The sequence below is a fragment of the Octopus sinensis genome, linkage group LG2, assembly GCF_006345805.1.
Source record: "Octopus sinensis linkage group LG2, ASM634580v1, whole genome shotgun sequence".
Lineage (NCBI taxonomy): Eukaryota > Metazoa > Mollusca > Cephalopoda > Octopoda > Octopodidae > Octopus > Octopus sinensis.
This window is the reverse complement of record NC_042998.1, coordinates 192,993,321-193,012,953: the sequence shown is the minus strand read 5'-3', so window position 1 is coordinate 193,012,953 and position 19,633 is coordinate 192,993,321. Positions and strand designations below refer to the sequence as shown.

The window sequence follows — 19,633 nt, the reverse complement described above, 5'->3', positions numbered from 1 at the left end:
CTTCAAAAGAAAAAGGAATCTAATTTTTAAGTGTATCAATTTATAAAGATGTCAGGGGGTGAAAACGAAATAGTTTTGTGTATAAAGAAGGAAGCGAAGCTAGAGAAAGCAATGCTAGTCTTTTTGATGTGATGAACAATTAATGTTGGGAGATGTTGGCTGATTCCAATGCAAATATGAATATTTTTTTTCAGGTTATAACCCTTCTTTAGATGACCCTTAACAATTCCCAATTTGATTAACAGAAATCATAGACATTCTTTGAGTTTGAATATGCCTATCTGTCGGTAAACTGACTGGTTCTCTGCAGTCGTGGTTGAATTGTGCTGCATTGACAGAAAGGATTTCTCAAGAAGGTGGTAACCCCTTCAGATAAAATTTTCATTCTGTTAAATGTTCACCACATGAAAGAAATCACATTGCTTTGACTTCACACTGTTCTTTATACCTACTTTGCTGTCTGATGCCAAATTATATCAAAATAACAATTTCTCTACTTTACCTACTTATTCTCAGTTTGATTATGTAACAAAAGTTAATTAATAATTAATTACAAATAATGTCTATTTGTAACAAAATTACATTAAAATGATTCTGAAGGGTTTCTTTTTGCTTTCATAGATGCTTTAAAATTTTTTTTTTTTGTAAAGATTGTTTTTTTTATCATAATGTCAATAATTTCTTTTCCCCCAACTACTTTAAATTTTGGCAACTGTTACCCATACTGCTTACACTGTGGCACTGTTTCTCTTCTATGATTCTAAGTAGAGATTTATATATTTCAGAGCAACTTATGAGTCAAAGAGAGATCCTGGATGTCAAGGAATGCTTAGATTACAGCTACACAACCTATTGTCAAGCCAATCAGTCAACTAATCAATTAACCATCTTAGAAAACATTCACAAAATATAACCAATAAAAAGTAATATTTTTTTTCAATTGCAATTAGTATACCAATTTTCTTTTACAAACATATAAATACACATGCATACACACATATATACACACACTGTGTATTTGTATTCATAGAATATAAATACCCATGAGGAAAAAATTAGACTTATCTTAATATGTTTTTTTTTTTTAATTTTTATTTACTTCTGTTTTGTTATTTTGAAATTTTGAGATTTTTTTTCTTTCCCTTATTTGATGTCTTTAGAATGTATGTGAAATATTTCTAACTGCCTTTAACCCAACAGACTTGGTTTCAGCCATCATTTTAGATGATAATGTGAAAAGACAACAGTTACTAAATATACCTTGAGGCACACTGACCTGAGAGTTTGAAATTCATTAACAATGGAAGAATGTTTAAAGGCAATGTTGGATTTTTTTTTTTTTTTTCCAACTGCATAAAATTTTGGCAATTTTTTTTTCTTTTATTCTTTTCTCTCTCATTTCCCAGGTTCATTTTGATTTCATTTCAAGTCAACATTTTATAATCACAATGCTTTCTGTAAATGGTTTCTTCTCCAGATAGTTATGGATGCATATTCTTTCAAATATTTACACACACGCACACTTGCATACAGAAAAATGTAATATTATACAAATATATTTCAAAGTGGAAAAATGAGCCTATGTATAATATATATTCCTATGATATTTTATCTAATCTATGAAGTACTGCTATACATCTTCACCTTCTGTATCATGTCCATTGCTTCGTATTTGTATTGATTTTTTACTTCGGTACATATCCCAGAGTCCAGAAACAATTTCAGCAACAACAATGTCACTAGAATTTTTACCTATTAACCGTAATGTAAACACACCATCATGCCGTAAGTACTCAACCGTGAAGCGATTAGCTAACTTTTTATCTGGTGTTGAGCCTATTCGATCCATGATTTTGAGAAATTTCCGTACATATTGTATACGAGTGGTTGGAAAAATCATGTGAAAAATCCATGTAGCAAAACTGTAGCAAGAAAGCATGGATACAAAGACTAGCCAGAACCAGAGGAATATATATATTTTCTCATTGAAAAGGTTTATTGGAAGCACGCATTGGACGGTATAGCGATTCAAATTTGGAAGCTGACGAATCTCAAAGTCACATAATGTTACACGTGGGAAACGACGGGAGGCCGTCCAGTCGTTTCCCTCAACTAGGTCCTCAAGAACTTGCCAACCGTAAATACGGTAGCCTGACCCAAGGAATGAGTCTAACAGGAAGAGTTGGCCAATTACATTAGCAATGTAGAATATCTTTACTAAAAAATACACAGCCACAAGATAGTTGCCATAACGACGACCACATAATAAAGAAAGGTTTGCTGAAAGAATGTGCCGCAGTCTAACACAACACGAATGTCGCGTTTCTCTTTGGTTGTCCAGGCATCTGTCCATATGTCTTACAACATATTTTATGTTACGGGTTCGGTTTTCTGGACTTTCGTATTGAGCATCACTGGCAACACTCACAATGCGATCTACGTTGATCCCAGATTGTCCGTTTAACAGGCGCCATATAATGCATGGAAGATAAAATAAAAGAGCCTGCAGTAATAAGACAACTGGGACCCACTGGTAGTAGCCTAGTTCCTTTTCTTTGCGTTTATTGTGTGCCACCGGAATCTGATCCTGCATATCAACATAATAAGTGTTTGAAATCCAGCACACATTATTGGTATACTCAACATGCGCTGATGTAAACTGGGCTGGGCACCAACATCGGATTGGATCACCAACATACTGTCTTGCACTGACCACTACTGTAAATATTATTAAAATTCCCGTAGTATACAGGTGATTCATTCGGTCAATCAAGTCATCATCATTTCGTACTTTTACTTTGCCTAACCGACCAACTGATCCGATAATGCTGTCCATCCTGCAAAAGAGAAAAGAAAAACAATATGAAACCTTCGAATCAAACAATTTCCGTTTTTAATACATTAAATAAGAAACATTTTCATTGGTGAAACAGCATGCATTGTGCCATTTATAATACTGTCTCAAGAAAAACTGGGAATAAAAATAATATATTATGCTTTACAAAATTTTCCATGTTCAAATATTAACCCTTTAGTATTGAAGCTGGCCAAATCTGGCCCAAGTATTCTTGCTGTTTTGTGTTCAAACTGGTTACATCCAGCATCTAACACCTATACTACAATGTCATTGTTAAAAGAAAGACTCGCATCATTGACATCTTGAAGCTACAAGATAAAGCATGATTAGTTCAAAGGAATGTGCTTAAATAAGCATTACATTTAACAGAATGATCTGAATGCTAAAAGGTTAAAAATGACTTACTATCAAGTATGAATTATTTCAAAATCTACTAAAAATACAATATAGAACTAATGATGTTTAAATATGTGTGTCCTGAGGTCATCCAGCCATAAGACATTGCCTTAAAAAAGGTCCAGTCATCCAGCCATAAGACATTGCCTTAAAAAAGGTTCAGTCATCCAGCCATAAGACATTGCCTTAAAAAAGGTCCAGTCATCCAGCCATAAGACATTGCCTTAAAAAAGGTTCAGTCATCCAGCCATAAGACATTGCCTTAAAAAAGGTCCAGTCATCCAGCCATAAGACATTGCCTTAAAAAAGGTCCAGTCATCCAGCCATAAGACATTGCCTTAAAAAGGTCCAGTCATCCAGCCACAAGACATTGCCTTAAAAAGGTCCAGTCATCCAGTCATAAGACATTGTCTTAAAAAGGTCCAGTCCAGCATGGAAAAGTGAATACAAAAATGATTTTGTTTATAATCCATTTAAGAAACACAAAAACCATTAGATTCACTTCAACATTTAAATTTAATTTGTCAAAATATTTTCGTTGCTTTGAGACCCCAAACTTTTCACTGACAAAACTTTAAATGTTGAAGTGAATCTAACAGTTTTTGTGTGTTTCTTAAATGGCTTATAAATACCTTCTATGCTGCAATTGTTTTTGCTCCAGCACACGATCTCAGATCAGGTCACTTGCTATGCAAGTACATCTCTGTTAAAATGATTTTGATAATATAAAGCTAATATTATCAGTTCGACTGACCATTTGAAGTACTGAAAATATTCATTTATTTATCAACCTACGTAACAAATCATCTAATCTTCGAGGGTTTAGCTTCTCCAATTGATAATTCTGTTAGCCCATATGTACCTATTTTAGCCCGTGTGCACCTAGTTTGCTGATAGATCAAACATAAAAACTCCCTGGCAGATCAGTCGTGTAAATAACATCAAAATATTTATGAAAACTCAATATTTTATCTCCAGCATCCTGTTTTTCACACCTCTTGAATCCAGCTGTTTTTTTCAAAGTTTGTCCAACTAATTTTGTTATAAGAAAAGAAAATTCATCTATCATCATCATCATCATCATTGTTTAACGTCCGTTCTCCATGCTAGCATGGGTTGGATGGTTCGACCGGGGATCTGGGAAGCCAGAAGGCTGCACCAGGCTCCAGTCTTATCTGGCAATGCTTCTACAGCTGGATGCCCTTCCTAACGCCAACTACTCCGTGAGTGTAGTGGGTGCTTTTTACGTGCCATCTGCACAGGTGCCAGGCGAGGCTGGCAACGGCCACGGTCGGATTGGTGCATTTTACGTGCCACCGGCACGGAAGCCAGTCGAGGCGGCACTGGCATCGGCCACAATTCGGATGCTGCTTTTTACGTGCCACCGGCACGGAAGCCAGTCGAGGCGGCACTGGCATCGGCCATGATTCGGATGGTGCTTTTTACGTGCCACCGGCACGGAAGCCAGTCAAGGTGGCACTGGCTACAGGAATTTTAAATTAATTTTTTTAAATTCAAACACAAAGATGTGAAAAGACTAAAAGCAGGCAAAGGAGAAAATTCTGAAATTTAGATTGATTGAAATGTAAGTAGAGACAGTGGGGAATAATAAGATGGAACTTTAGTTAAAGTACAGCAACAACCCCAGAAATAATTTCTTTAGCTATTCTTTGTCTTTTTTTTCTTTTTACTTGTTTGTCATTTTGACTGGGGCCATGTTGGAGCACCGCCTTTAATCGAGCAACTCGACCCCGGGACTTATTCTTTGTAAGCCCAGTACTTATTCTATTGGTCTCTTTTGCCAAACCGCTAAGTGATGGGGACATGAACACACCAGCATCGGTTGTCAAGCAATGCTAGGGGGACAAACACAGACACACAAACATACACGCACACACACATATATATATGTATATATATGCGACAGGTTTCTTTCAGTTTCCGTCTACCAAATCCACTCACAAGGCTTTGGTCGGCCCGAGGCTATTGTAGAAGACACTCGCCCAAGGTACCACGCAGTGGGACTGAACCCGGAAAGTAACTTGTTCTTATCTTTGTTGCTGATTTCAGTCAATGGACTGTGGCCATGCTGGGTTTTGCTGATCAAATTGATCCCAATATATATTCTAAAGTTTGGTACTTGTAATGTCAATTCTCTTTCACAGAACTGCTAAATTATGAAGATCTAAGCTCACTAACACAAGATTATTAAGCAGACAGACAGACAGACACACACACACAGAGGATTCCACAAAATTTCCATTGACCAAATTCATTCTTTTTCTTCCTTTCTTCCATTGCTAGTAACTGCATCATCATAAGACGTATATTCTTATCATTACTGATACTTCATTCGTGTCTTAATTTACCAAAACATCCAGCTTTGAAAATCAAAATATTTTTCTTCCATTACATCCTCCCCTCCCCTTGTACTAATATTTAAAATATTTGAAAAAGAAGTAAAACAACATTCCACTCCTTGTTTTCATTGCAGCTGGCTAAATCTAGTGTCAAATTTCCAAGTTATCTCTTACATCAAGAAAGCCATCTAATTCTCCCTACATTCAATATATTTACACTTACTTAACTCTTGCTTCCCTTCTTTACAACTTATTTTTTCATTCCTTCTAATTTGTTAAATTATTCCATCTCTGAATTACCTGTTCTTGGAATGACCTTGCTTGCATGGTTTTAGATGGTTTGACAGGACCTGTCAAACAATACTGACATGGTTTGGATGGTTTGACAGGATCTGTCAAACCATACTGACATGGTTTGGATGGTTTGACAGGACCTGTCAAACCATACTGACATGGTTTGGATGGTTTGACAGGATCTGTCAAACCATACTGACATGGTTTGGATGGTTTGACAGGACCTGTCAAACCATACTGACATGGTTTGGATAGTTTGACAGGATCTGTCAAGCTGCAAGTTTGCATCAAACTCTAATGTCAGCTTCAGCATAGTTTCCTATGACTGGAAACTCTTCCTGGTGTCAACCCCTTTACAGTGTGTACTGGGAGTATCTTTTCCATACCTCCACTGCTAGTGAGGTTGCCGAGCAACGTACAAGTCAGGAGAAGAGCATGAGAAAGCCAACTCAGTTAAGTGGGGGGAAGTATTTGAGATGGAGCAGGGAAGATGGTTTTTATGTCAGAGGTTGAAAGGCTAAAGTTTGATAGAGGGATAAGTGTAGGTGTCTTTCCACAAAAGAGATACATGGGTCCCAACATTATATAAGAATGGATGGGGCTTGGCGGGGAGAAGGTAAAGATGGTAGTGATTGGGAAGCAGAGTGAACTGGCAAGAGGATAGGTGAGGGGATGGACAATGAATTGATGGGGTGATAGAGGGTTAGTAGAATCACTTTTATTGGAGGAATCAAGCACATTAATAACAACTCCCTTCCTCACCACACACCAAAACTATTAGGTGTTCACAAATCAATAATGGTTTCAGTTTCATGGCAACACTAATTATGAGAGTTTCCTAAGTTTACCAACGATTCCAAGCATCAAATCACAACACATTACTAAACCTTTCAAAGATCAATTTATACCCAGAAAATTTATTGTTAATACAATCTTTATATTGTTTTCTACTCAAGGCACAAGGCCTGAATTTAAAAAAAAATTTTTTTTTGTGGCGAGGCCCAGTTGATTACATCGACCCCAGTACGCGACTGGTGCTTAATTTATCGACCCCTGAAAGGATGAAAGGCAAAGTTGACCTCAGCGGAATTTGAACTCAGAATGTAAAGACAGACAAAATACCTATTTCTTTACCACCCACAAGGGGCTAAACACAGAGGAGACAAACAACGACAGACAGACGGATTAAGTCGATTATATCGACCCCAGTGCATAACTGGTACTTATTTAATCGACCCCGAAAGGATGAAAGGCAAAGTCGACCTCAGCGGAATTTGAACTCAGAATGTAAAGACAGACGAAATACCTATTTCTTTACCACCCACAAGGGGCTAAACACAGAGGAGACAAACAACGACAGACAGACGGATTAAGTCGATTATATCGACCCCAGTGCATAACTGGTACTTATTTAATTGGCCCATAAAGGATGAAAGGCAAAGTCGACCTCAGCGGAATTTGAACTCAGAACATAAAGACTGACGAAATACCTATTTCTTTACTACCCACAAGGGGCTAAACACAGAGGAGACAAACAAGGACAGACAAATGGATTAAGTCGATTATATTGACTCCAGTGCATAACTGGTACTTATTTAATCGACCCCGAAAGGATGAAAGGCAAAGTCGACCTCGGTGGAATTTGAACTCAGAACGTAATGGCAGACGAAATACCACTAAGCATTTCGCCCGGCGTGCTCACGTTTCTACCAGCTCACCACCTTTTGTTAATATAATCTTTATATTGAGGAGGCAAGCTGGCAGAATTGTTAGCATGCTGGATGAAGTGCTAAGCAGCATTTCATCTATCTTCATGTTCTGGGTTCAAATTCCACCAAGGTTGACTTTCAGCCATTTGGGGTTGATAAAATAAGTATCAGTTGAACAATTGGGTTGATGTAATCAATTTACTTCCTCCCCTGAAGTTGCTGGCCTCGTGCAAAAATTTGAAATCAGTATATCATTAGATTGCTGCTTTTAGCTTCATGCTTGACTGGGAACTATTCTAGGAAAGCTTGTATTCCTAGGTTTATTTTAACAAGAAATATATTGCTTTGTTGATAGAATGGGAGTGTTTTTGTTTGGATTGTCCTTCGTTAGGGAATGATATCTTAAAATAGAAAGAGAAGTGGGTGAAGAAACAAAAAAAACAGCAAAAAACAAAAAAAAAGTAAACAGTGAGAAGCAGTGTCAGGGAGATTGGTGAAAACTTAAAAAGTTGAATAAAGCAAAATTTTTCTGTTTGGATTTGGCTGTTTCAGGGAACTCTAGTTGATGTTTAACCAGACATTACTTATGCATTGATAGAAAAATCTACTCTTAAAGTAATAAAGGAAGAAAACAGAAAGTTCTTTAAAAAGTTGGAAGATACTGAACTTTTAACGATGGAGTTGTTGAGTCAAGTGAAATCGAAATCATGGCGACTGACCCTGCAAGCAAAGCCAGATCACAGGCAGGGCTGATACCAGTGTCGCATAACCAGCCCATTTAAAAGAACCCTTGACTCATCGGGCAATACGCTGTGCTTGAGAAGACCTATTCAGTCAAGTAAAATTGAAATCAAAATCGAAATCATAGTTGTTGCTGATGCCAGTGCTGCCTGACTGGCATCCGTGCTGGTGACATGCAATAAGCACCATTCAAGTGTGGGTCGATGCTGGGTGCTGCCCGACTTGCTCCCCATGCCAGTGGCATGTAAAAAGCACCATCCAAATGTGGTCAGTGCCAGTGCCACCTAACTGGCTCCCATGCTGGCAGCAGGTAAAAAACACCCACTACACTCTCAGAGTGGTTGGCATTAGGAAGGGCATCCAGTTGTAGAAACCTTGCCAGATCAGATTGGAGCCTGGTGCAGCCTACTGGCTTGCCAGTCCTCAGTCAAACCGTCCAACCCATGCCAGCATGGAAAATGGGCGTTAAGCGATGATGATGTACGCGTGATTGAGAATAGGCACCTGCATTTATATGTATCATCATCATCCTCCTCCTCATCATCATTATCATTTAACGGACATTAAATGATAAAGATGATGTAAATGTATAAATGTACATATGGGTGTGTAATACATACATATATATATAAGTTACAGCAATACATGTAGTAGTTAAAACTGATAGAGAAGAAGAGAGTATAAGCACATAGTTTGAAGGTGTAAGTCCTGTCCATAAGCAAAATGATATTTGAGAAATCTACCCACTAAGTAGACTTGTCTGTTATGAAAAGATTAAATAACCATTTAGATTCACTTGCAAAGATTGAGGTTAGACTAAATATTTGGCAGGATGGTAAAAGTTCTATATTTAGTAACATGACCAAAAGAATGAAATGTTAGAGAAAAGAAATGAAGCAAAACTAATAATACAGAGCCAGGAAAGGATGACCCTCCAATGAAATATTAGTTTCTAACATAGGCACAAATCTGGAGAGTTTAGGATAGAGAATGATGCATCAGCCACACCATGTGTACTTTTCTTAATGTCAGAAGAATGGAAGCAAAGTCATTCAACCATGGTACTATTGTTGACTATCTGGTCATCAAATCTAAGTAGAGACTTCAAACTTGAAATCTTCAAAGCCACAGTCGAACCAATTCTACTATATGGCTCAGAAACCTGGACGTTATCAAAGAAGCTTGAGAGGCGGTTGGATGGAACCTACACTCGCCTCCTTATGAGAGCTCAAAATCTCTCGTGGAAGCGCCATTCAACCAAAATGCAAATATATGGGAAACTACCACCTGTGTCATCTCTTGTGAAAGGTAGGAGAGTCCAGTTTGCTGGACATTGTTGTAGATCTGAAAACGAGGCAATTTCTACTCTTCTCCTCAGGAAGCCATCTGCTCGCGATACCAGAGGGCGCACACTCTCCTACCCTGATGTAATCTCCAGGGATACAGGCATCCAGCAACAGGACCTCCGTAATGCCATGATGGACCGTGAAGTCTGGCGTAGCATGGTAAATTCCATTGTCTCGACCACGGTCGAACAATGATGATGATGATTGTTGTCACCTTGTGATCTATATGATCTTTGTTCCTACTCCATAAGGACATAAACCATTTTGAGTTTGAGGCTATTGTTAACTGCTTGGTCTATCAAGAAGTGGTTACCTCACTATAATCGTGGTCTAAACAGGATTTTGAACTTAGAACACAAAGCATCCTCGCAGATGCTCTATCAATCCAAACAGACCATCTCCCAAGACTGAGACTTTACTGATGAAGAGAAACGTTGGCCTTGGTGGGATTTGAACGTAGAGGACAGAGAAATGGAACAAATGTCTACAAGAATGTTCTAACAATGCTGCCAATTTACTACTTTATAGGAGAACCAAAATCGAAGTCGATCAACGTCAATGGAAATTGCGGCTGTGATACCAGTGCCGGTGACAAGTAAGTGAACCATCCGATCGTGGCCGTTGCCAGCGCCACCCTGACTGGCCTCCGTGCTGGTGACACGTAAAAAGCACCATCCGTCCGTGGCCGTTTGCCAGCCTCGCCTGGCCTCCGTGCCGGTGAGACGTAAAAAGCACCATCCGTCTGTGGCCATTTGCCAGCCTCGCCTGGCCCCCGTGCGGGTGGCACATAAAAAGCACCATCCGTCCGTGGATGTTTGCCAGCTCCGTCTGGCACCTGTGCGGGTGGCACGTAAAAAGCACCCACTACACTCACGGAGTGGTTGGCGTTAGGAAGGGCATCCAGCCGTAGAAACACTGCCAGATCAGACTGGGCCTGGTGCAGCCTTCTGGTTTCACAGACCCCAGTTGAACCGTCTAACCCATGCTAGCATGGAAAGCGGACGCTAAACGATGATGATGATGATGATGATGATGGGAGAGTTTAAACTTCTATTGTGAAAATCCACAGCCAATACCATTAAGTATTTTGTCGAATGCTTTTACCATTCTGTCATCCATTATCCGCCAATGGAAAAACTTTAAAATTCAGGAAACAAATAACAACAGCTAAATAAAACTAAGTATTTAACATCATAAATCATAAATGAAAGACTAGTGAACAGTGCAAACAGCTGAAGAATAACATAACATACAGAGATGAATCTTTAATATTTTTTTAATAGAATTGCATGAGAGTCGTTGAAAAGACCAGATTTAGCTTCATTTGCAGAACAAACCTAATGGGAAATGGAGGTAAATAGCAGCTCCAGAAATGTTTGTGATTCGTGAAAGGTAATTATGTGACACATGTCAGTTGAGAAAAATGATAGAAGCATTTTAGGGTAGTTTTTCATTGCTTTTCTGAAATTATTCTACAAATTCAGACAGTTTCCAAGGAACTATTTTACATGTACAACATGTTATGTATTAAGCAAGACTTTTAAAGGAAGACTTTAATACAAATTTTGTAAACTTCATCATCATCATCATCATCATCATTTAGCGTCTGCTTTCCATGCTAGCATGGGTTGGACGGTTCAACTGGGGTCTGGGAAGCCAGAAGGCTGCATCAGGCCCAGTCTGATCTGGCAGTGTTTCTACAGCTGGATGCCCTTCCTAACGCCAACCACTCCGTGAGTGTAGTGGGTGCTTTTTACGTGTCACCAGCACAGGTGCCAGACGGAGCTGGCAAACGGCGGCCATGGACGGATGGTGCGTTTTACGTGCCACCGGCACAGGGACCAGGTAAGGCTGGCAACTTATGCATGATTTTTCTCTCTTTTGCGAAGAAATTGGTTTCAGAAATTTACATTTCAAAATAAATTTACAAAGGAGAAATGGAATGGTCTTTAAAAATCAGAATTGGAAAAAAAAAATATCAAAAGTTCTAATCTTAGGAGAAATGTCAAAGACAAGAAGAGAAAATTTGTGAGTAATGCAAGTATATACTGCTATGGAAGGAATTTTCTACAACGGAAACTTTGGAAAAATAAGTGGTAGTTGAGATAATGAAATACAATTATCAATTCTAGAACAGATATATTTTATATGAATAAGTTTATACACCTACTTATTTCTTATTTGATTAATATTTTGATATATCATGATGCAGATGTTAGAAAACAACATATAGAATCTACTCATACCAAACCTTCAAAAATGTGTGCTAAAACTACATTCTCTGACATATCTCACATTTACTTCTCTTCTTCCATATCAACTTTGGATGAGTATTTAATTTTTTCCCAATTTTATATTGCAATTAGTGGACAATAAATAATGACACTGGTAACAGGTTTACTATGGAAAAATCACTTGTTCACAGTATTTTTGAAGGCTGGAGTAAAATTTGTTTTAGCATTACAAATATTGCAAGAAACTTTATTCCAGAAGCAAAATTCTTTTTTTTTCTTCTGTTCTTGCTTTTGTTGCATTTTTTAACCCTTTCATTACTGTATTTATTTTGAGATGCTCTGTGTTTCTTTCAATCATTTTAAATATAACAAAGAATTTTGTAAAATAACTTAGTTATCATTAAGCTGGTGTTTGGAACAAAAATTGTGACTAAGGCTTGGTGGAAGATTTTAATTCAAAACTTATGAAAATAAGACATTTTACCACAGAGCCAGAGCCGGTTTTGGCCGGGTTAGTAACAAAAGGGTTAATATCCTGCACAAATTGCTGAAAGATATTCATAAATGGTTGAGGGAAGATATAAATTTTATTACTTTAACTGTTACATTGGTCATATAAGACCAATGTTTTCTTCCTGTGTGGAGGCACATGGCCTAGTGGTTAGAGCAGTGGATCGTAGGTTCGAATCTCAGACCGGGCAATGTGTGTGTTTATGAGCGAAAACACCTAAGTTCCACGCGACTCCGGCAGAAGGTCATGGCAAACTTCTGCTGACTCTTTCGCCACAACTTTCTCCCACTCTTTCCTCCTGCATCATGCAGCTCACCTATGACGGACCAGCATCCAGTCCAGGTGGGGAACCTATACACCAAGAAACCGGGAAACTGGCCCTTATGAGCCAGGCATGGCTCGAGAAGGAACAAACAAAAATGTTTTCTTCCTAGCTGGCAAAATGTTTACAGCAGGGAAATGTTGCACTGATCTACACTGCACAATTACAGTGTTATAATGCTTGCTAGAAATAGCAGTCACGTTTCCCAAAAATAACATTGTGCTGTCTTCAAAAACCAAAGAACAAACTGATAATTATGGTTCTAGATATACTATGTCCCAAAATAGTTTGAATGAAATGTCTTTGATCATGGATTTGATCTGTGGTTACACAAAAAAACCCCAAAAAACTGGATATAAACCATCTGTTAATTCACACAAAAACTAGAATAGAAGATTAATTATGGAAGCTATATTAATAACAATATACAAGATGATAAAATTAACATTCAACACATCGTTGTGGTAAATAAAACTGAGTGTTGAGAGCAAACTAAAAAAAGCAAGAAATATAACAACATCCATATGGTATCAATCCCATGATTTCTACCTGCTATAAAACGACAATAACACGACGACAATAAGGACTTCATCTGAAAGATAAGAGGATGATAGAAAAATAGAAATTATCAAAGAATTGAGGGTTTTTAATTCTCCAGAACAAATGTGAAGGATTAATAAAGAAATCTGGAAAGGCTTTCATGAAAACAGATAAAACTTGAAGCCAATATAATGATGATATAGAAAATGGACATAGAATAATGATATTTTATTTATATATTGGGAACAGCATCCTGTGTTTGCAATTGATATGTGATGAGAATACAAGCATGAAAGAGAAAATGATGCAAGAGCAGAAATATATATATCCTCATATATTCTCTAGAATTATTATTATTGATGCTATTGAATTCATCACCAAGTTGGTCTGAGAGTTTGGTTTTCAGTTCTACTGCAAAACTCAATTCACAGAGTTATAGTTTACACACACACACATACACACAGACATACACACACACACATACACACACACACACATACACACACACACATACACACACACACATGCACATACACACATGCACATACACACATGCACATACACACACACACACATAAACACACAAATACACACACTGAATTTCCTACTAGTCATGTAATTTTAAAAAATTACTTATTTCTCTCCAGTTTTCTTTCTTCTATAAAAAAAATCCCAAACACCCCCACCCCCCACAAAACCACTTCACAGTCTGACATGTGCCCACGTATCTATCACTTTCCATGTAGCTCACCTAACTATTTTACCACCTCCTCACCATCCTAGGACTTTTCACCAATGTGGTGTAACCTACCTTTGACTTTTCACTAGCGTTTAGTAATTTAAAAATTATTTTTTTCTTCTCCCACAAAATATATAATTTTTGCTTTAATTTAACATTTAAACCAGAGTTTTGCTTTGTAATTAATCTGTCTCTGACCTCTCATCTCTCCTTGAACACATACCTTTTCTTTTCTTTTTCATTTCTTTCATTCATACTTTCTTCTAACTAACAGTGTCTCACAATCATATGCTTGCAAACACTTCTATCATAACCTCCATTACCTTCCCCTATACCTATTTCTTTACCACCCACAAGGGGCTAAACACAGAGGGGACAAACAAGGACAGACAAACGGATTAAGTCGATTACATCGACCCCAGTGCGTAACTGGTACTTATTTAATCGACCCCAAAAGGATGAAAGGCAAAGTCGACCTCAGTGGAATTTGAACTCAGAACGTAACGGCAGACGAAATACCACTAAAGCATTTCACCCGGCGCCCTAAAGATTCTGCCAGCTCTTCCCCTATACCTCACGCTGGTGCCAGCTGCCACTTCCTCACATCCATGCATTTCTCACACACAGTTAACGATTACACACACCAATACCTCACATCCACACTAAACTACACCACTAAACTTTCACACTCGCATACATCTACACACGCATAACCCCCACCAAACACACCACACACCACTTCCTCCATGTCCAATTCTAAACATGGATACACTCTATACTTGCATCTACCCACCTGTCTCTGACTACCTTCATGTATGCTTGAACATTTAAATCATCAGGTGGATTAACTGGAATTGCTTTATCCAATTCATCCTTAGATATTATACTTCATGATACATATTATGTAGTTGCACATTTCCATTATGTTTTATCCATAGGAGCTGTTTTTGCCTAATTTGCAGGATTCACCCACTGATACCCTTTAATTACAGGTTTACCTTTAAATCAACAGTATACCAAATCCCACTTTTATATAATATTTATTGGAGTAAATATTACTTTCTTTCCACAACACTTTTTAGGTCTAGCAGGTATACCACGACGATATTCAGATTACCCTGATTCTTACACCAAATGAAATATAGTTTCATCTATAGGATCCCTTCTATCATTAACCTCTATTATATTTTTCAAATTTATTGTATGAGAAAGATTAATTTCCCAACGAACTATCATTTGATCAAACCATTTAAATACATCTTTAGAATGAGATAACCATCTTCCAGTTGATTTTCAAAGTACTTACATTCCCTGTAGACAATAGATCATGTAGATCTGCACCAGTTAAAATCAGATTAGGAATGGTAAAAGGAAGGGCATCCTACTACAAATTCCCTCAATCCAACAAATGTCAGCACGAAAAGATAGATGTTAAATGAACCCTTACATAACTGCATTCCCACTTAGCTCCTAATCTCCCACCCAGTTTTTTTCTCTTTCTCATCCTTCCTTTCTTTCCTCTTACTTTGAAGGCCTAACGTCTGAAACAAGATATTGTTTTCCCCCTATCCTTTTAAGTGCTAAGCTATTACAGTACTTGCTAAACATTACCCCCCCTATGTTGCCTTTTTCTTTTTTATATTGTTCATGGCATTTACTATACAATACACACACACACACACTCATATGTATGCTTGTTCATTCACTCATTTGTCTATTTTGCTATGCTAGCAAAGCTTAAACGGAGAGGTTAATTAAGACAGGATATTTTAAGGATGCTCTGCCTGTTGCCAACTCTTATCTGAATTTAATTTCATGTTCTTTGTCTATCTACTCATCCTCTTGGTGATTTTGGTTATTAGAAAATCTATACAAATGAATCCTTTGAATTTAACTAAATTCTATATTTTTATGCAGCTGAAGATTGGTCTACATTTCAAAATTGATTTAATATTTGCATTGTTCAATTAAATGGAGTCACATGAAACGATCGTACTGCATTACCTCTGGATATCCTTGTTGCATATTTTGATTGTAATCACCCCATTTTGAATTATATGGATAATACCATACTAAATTCTGGTGCATTTAACTTAAGTACCATATTCAAATGAATTTAAATTTGACTGAAAAAAAAAAAAAATATATATGTATATATATATATATATATATATATCTATATATATATATATATATATTCAAAATGTGACTGTGTGTGTACCGTTGGCGATTTTTTTCTTCTGTCTTCCCTTCTTTGGATCTTTCCTTTTCCTATGTTTCTGACGAAGAGCTCCGCTCGAAACATTAAACCCTCCTTCTTTCCTTCCTTCCTGAGCGTCCAATAATACTATATTTGTTCCATGTCCTCGAGTTGTTGTGTTTTCCCATTGTGTTTTCATGTTTGGATTAACTTTATATATATATATATATATATATATATATATATATGTATGTTATCTTTTACTTGTTTCAGTCATTGGATTGCAGCCATGTTAGGGTACCACCTTGAAGGATTCACTCCAATTATTATTATTTTTAAAAGTTTGGCACTTATTCTATTGATCTCATTTTCTGAACAGCCAAGTTCTGGTGACATAAACAAATGAAGGACAAACACACACTCATATATATATATATATATATATATATATATATATATATATATACAATGAGCTTTTTTCAGTTTCTATCTACCAAATCAAATCACAAGGCTTTGACAGCTCAGGACTACAGTTACCCAAGATGCCATACAGTGTGTTTGTGTGCGTATGTATATACAATGTTTTATATATATATATAGACACCAACCCATGCCAGCATGGAAGGTGGATGTTAAACGATGATGATGATGTCAAACATCATCATCATTTCACATCTGCTTTACCCAATTGGCTCGGGTTGGATGGTTTATTACAACCAAGCCAGTTTTTTATTTGGAGTTACTACCCTCTTAAACAGAACAAAATCACACTTGAACATTTTTTTTTTTTGCATGCCCTTCTTATCATCAACCACTTCAGCATGTACTTGAGTGCACTAAACAGAATGTAATATTCTTGGCATGACTACAGAGACCATTCCAGTCGATGCCATTGTTCATGCTGCAACCATTTTACAGAATGCATTGACGCTTGTTGGTAATGGGTTTGGAAAGAAACAGGAAGAGCAGCGTGGAAGGGAGAAGTGCAGGAGTGGTAGGAGAGTGATGAACTGATTGATGAAAAAGTACTGGAAGCGGATGATGGATGATGGGTGAAAAGAGAGAGAAAGAGAAAGTGAAAGTAAGAGAAAGAGAGAGAGAGAAAAAGAAAGAGAGATATGAATATTAAAATAAATGATAGAGGATGGAGTGGAGGTCATAGATTTTAATAATGCGTGATAGAGGATGAAATAAAGGGACAGAGAGAGAGGGAGAGATGGTTAGTAATAAAGTAGGGGGTAATAGTAAAGAGTAAATGAATACAGAGATCGTTATGCAATTACATCCCTCGGTTTATAGAGTGCATGATGGGAGAAAAATAGGGTTACAGTGAAGAGATACAGGTAGGGGGGAGGGAGAGCGAGTGATAAATGAGAATTGGAGAGCAGAACATGATGACTTAATATGAATATATTAATTGGGAGAGACTGAAATATAAATGTTATACAAGCTGATCCCCATCACTATCAACATCATCATCCATGTTTGCATCCTTTTTCCTTTGCATGGGTTGGGTAGGTCCTCTCATGCACAGAGCTTCATCACAAGTCATGGCCTCTTGTCATCTCGTTTGTGAAGGTTCAGCCTCTTGACATCAGTCTTCACAACTCTACAGATATATCTACAAACGCACACACAATTACATATGCATATACTCTTTTACTTGTTTCAGTCATTTGACTGCGGCCATGCTGGAGCACCGCCTTTAATCGAGCAACTCGACCCCGGGACTTATTGTTTGTAAGCCCAGTGCTTATTCTAACGGTCTCTTTTGCCGAACTGCTAAGTGACGGGGACATAAACATACCAGCATCGGTTGTCAAGCAATGCTAGGGGGACAAACACAGACACACAAACATATACACACACACATATATATATATACATATATACGACAGGCTTCTTTCAGTTTCCGTCTACCAAATCCATTCACAAGGCATTGGTCGGCCCGGGGCTATAGCAGAAGACACTTGCCCAAGATGCCACGCAGTGGGACTGAACCTGGAACCATGTGGTTGGTTAGCAAGCTACTTACCACACAGCCACTCCTGCGCCATTTATATATGTATATATATCATCATCATCATCATCGTTTAACGTCCGTTTTCCATGCTAGCATGGGTTGGACGGTTCGACCAGGGTCTGGGAAGCCAGGAGGCTGCACCAGGCTCCAGTCTGATCTGGCAGTGCTTCTACAGCTGGATGCTCTTCCTAATGCCAACCACTCCATGAGTGTAGTGGGTGCTTTTTACGTGCCACCGGTACAGGTGCCAGGGGAGGCTGGTAACGGCCACGATCGGTTGGTGCTTTTTACGTGCCACCAGCACAGAAGCCAGTCAAGGTGATGCTGGCATTGACCATGTACGGATGGTGCTTTTTAAGTGCCACTGGCACAGGTTCCAGGGGAGGCTGGCAAATAAATCCTGGATCTCCAAAAGTTGGATTTCAATTAATCTCTCCTGGAATCTCATCAAATGGTTAAGAATGTGATATGAAATGTGAAACAGTATGATACTAAGTTTATTTTCTATCTTCCAAGGTATACGAAACTGTGCAACAACTTGTTGAAGATATGAGTTTTAAACGAGGAACTTTCATGGTGACACCATTTCTTGAGATCAGTCTTCACAACTCTGTCCTGAGTTTCCCTTGATTTTTTGCCTCTTCCGCAGCTTTCATCCACTTTGAATGCTTGGCCCTTCTTTATACAACTCACAACTTTTATAGACTTAAGCATGTCCTGTCTGTGCCATCATAATCTTCTCTCTTACACATCATCGTCAGTTCCGCTAATACAACAGTTCTTCTCTCAGCTCATTTGTGCTTTGTTACTCATCAACACTGATATTATGCAGGAGCAGCTGTGTGGTAAGTACCTTGCTTACCAACCACATGGTTTCAGGTTCAGTCCTACTGTGTGGCAACTTGGACAAGTGTCTTCTACTATAGCCTCGGGCCGACCAAAGCCTTGTGAGGGGATTTGGTAGACGGAAACTGAAAGAAGCCCATCGTATATATGTATGTGCGTGTGTTTGTGTTTGTCCCCTCAACATTGCTTGACAATCGATGCTGGTGTGTTTACGTCCCCCATAACTTAGCAGTTCAGCAAAAGAGAGACCAATAGATTAAGTACTAGGCTTACAAAGACTAAGTCCTGGGGTCGATTTGCTCTACTAAAGGTGGTGCTCCAGCATGGCCACAGTCAAATGACTGAAACAAGTAAATGAATAATCCAGTGAAACATGCTTGCCTTAATCATTAACCACCATTTACACATCCTCCACATGCACTATCATGCAGCATTACATTCAGTGCACATGCATTCTGCAGTCTGCCCTTAACTGAGGGAGAAACCCCTTATTAGCAGCAGAGGAAGTAGCTCCT

At 38.1% G+C, this 19,633-nt stretch overlaps 1 protein-coding gene and 1 long non-coding RNA gene across 10 annotated transcripts in view; both read right to left on the bottom strand.

Annotated features, from left to right (window-relative positions):
- Positions 1 to 618: 618 nt before the first annotated feature.
- The window catches only part of LOC115232440 (innexin unc-9), a 677,230-nt gene continuing 658,215 nt past the window's right edge, over positions 619 to 19,633 (bottom strand). For all 9 annotated transcript variants that reach the window (XM_036500604.1, XM_036500605.1, XM_036500606.1 and 6 more), the window contains one exon: positions 619 to 2,837. In XM_036500604.1, the coding sequence (XP_036356497.1) occupies positions 1,631 to 2,837 (1,207 nt within the window). In that variant the 3' untranslated portion in view covers positions 619 to 1,630. The remainder of the gene's footprint in view (positions 2,838 to 19,633) is intronic.
- Positions 14,875 to 17,239, bottom strand: LOC118762163. The gene is made up of 2 exons (XR_004997940.1): positions 17,208 to 17,239; positions 14,875 to 15,278 (listed from the first exon to the last, which is right to left on the bottom strand). It is a non-coding gene; the product is annotated as an uncharacterized LOC118762163 (long non-coding RNA).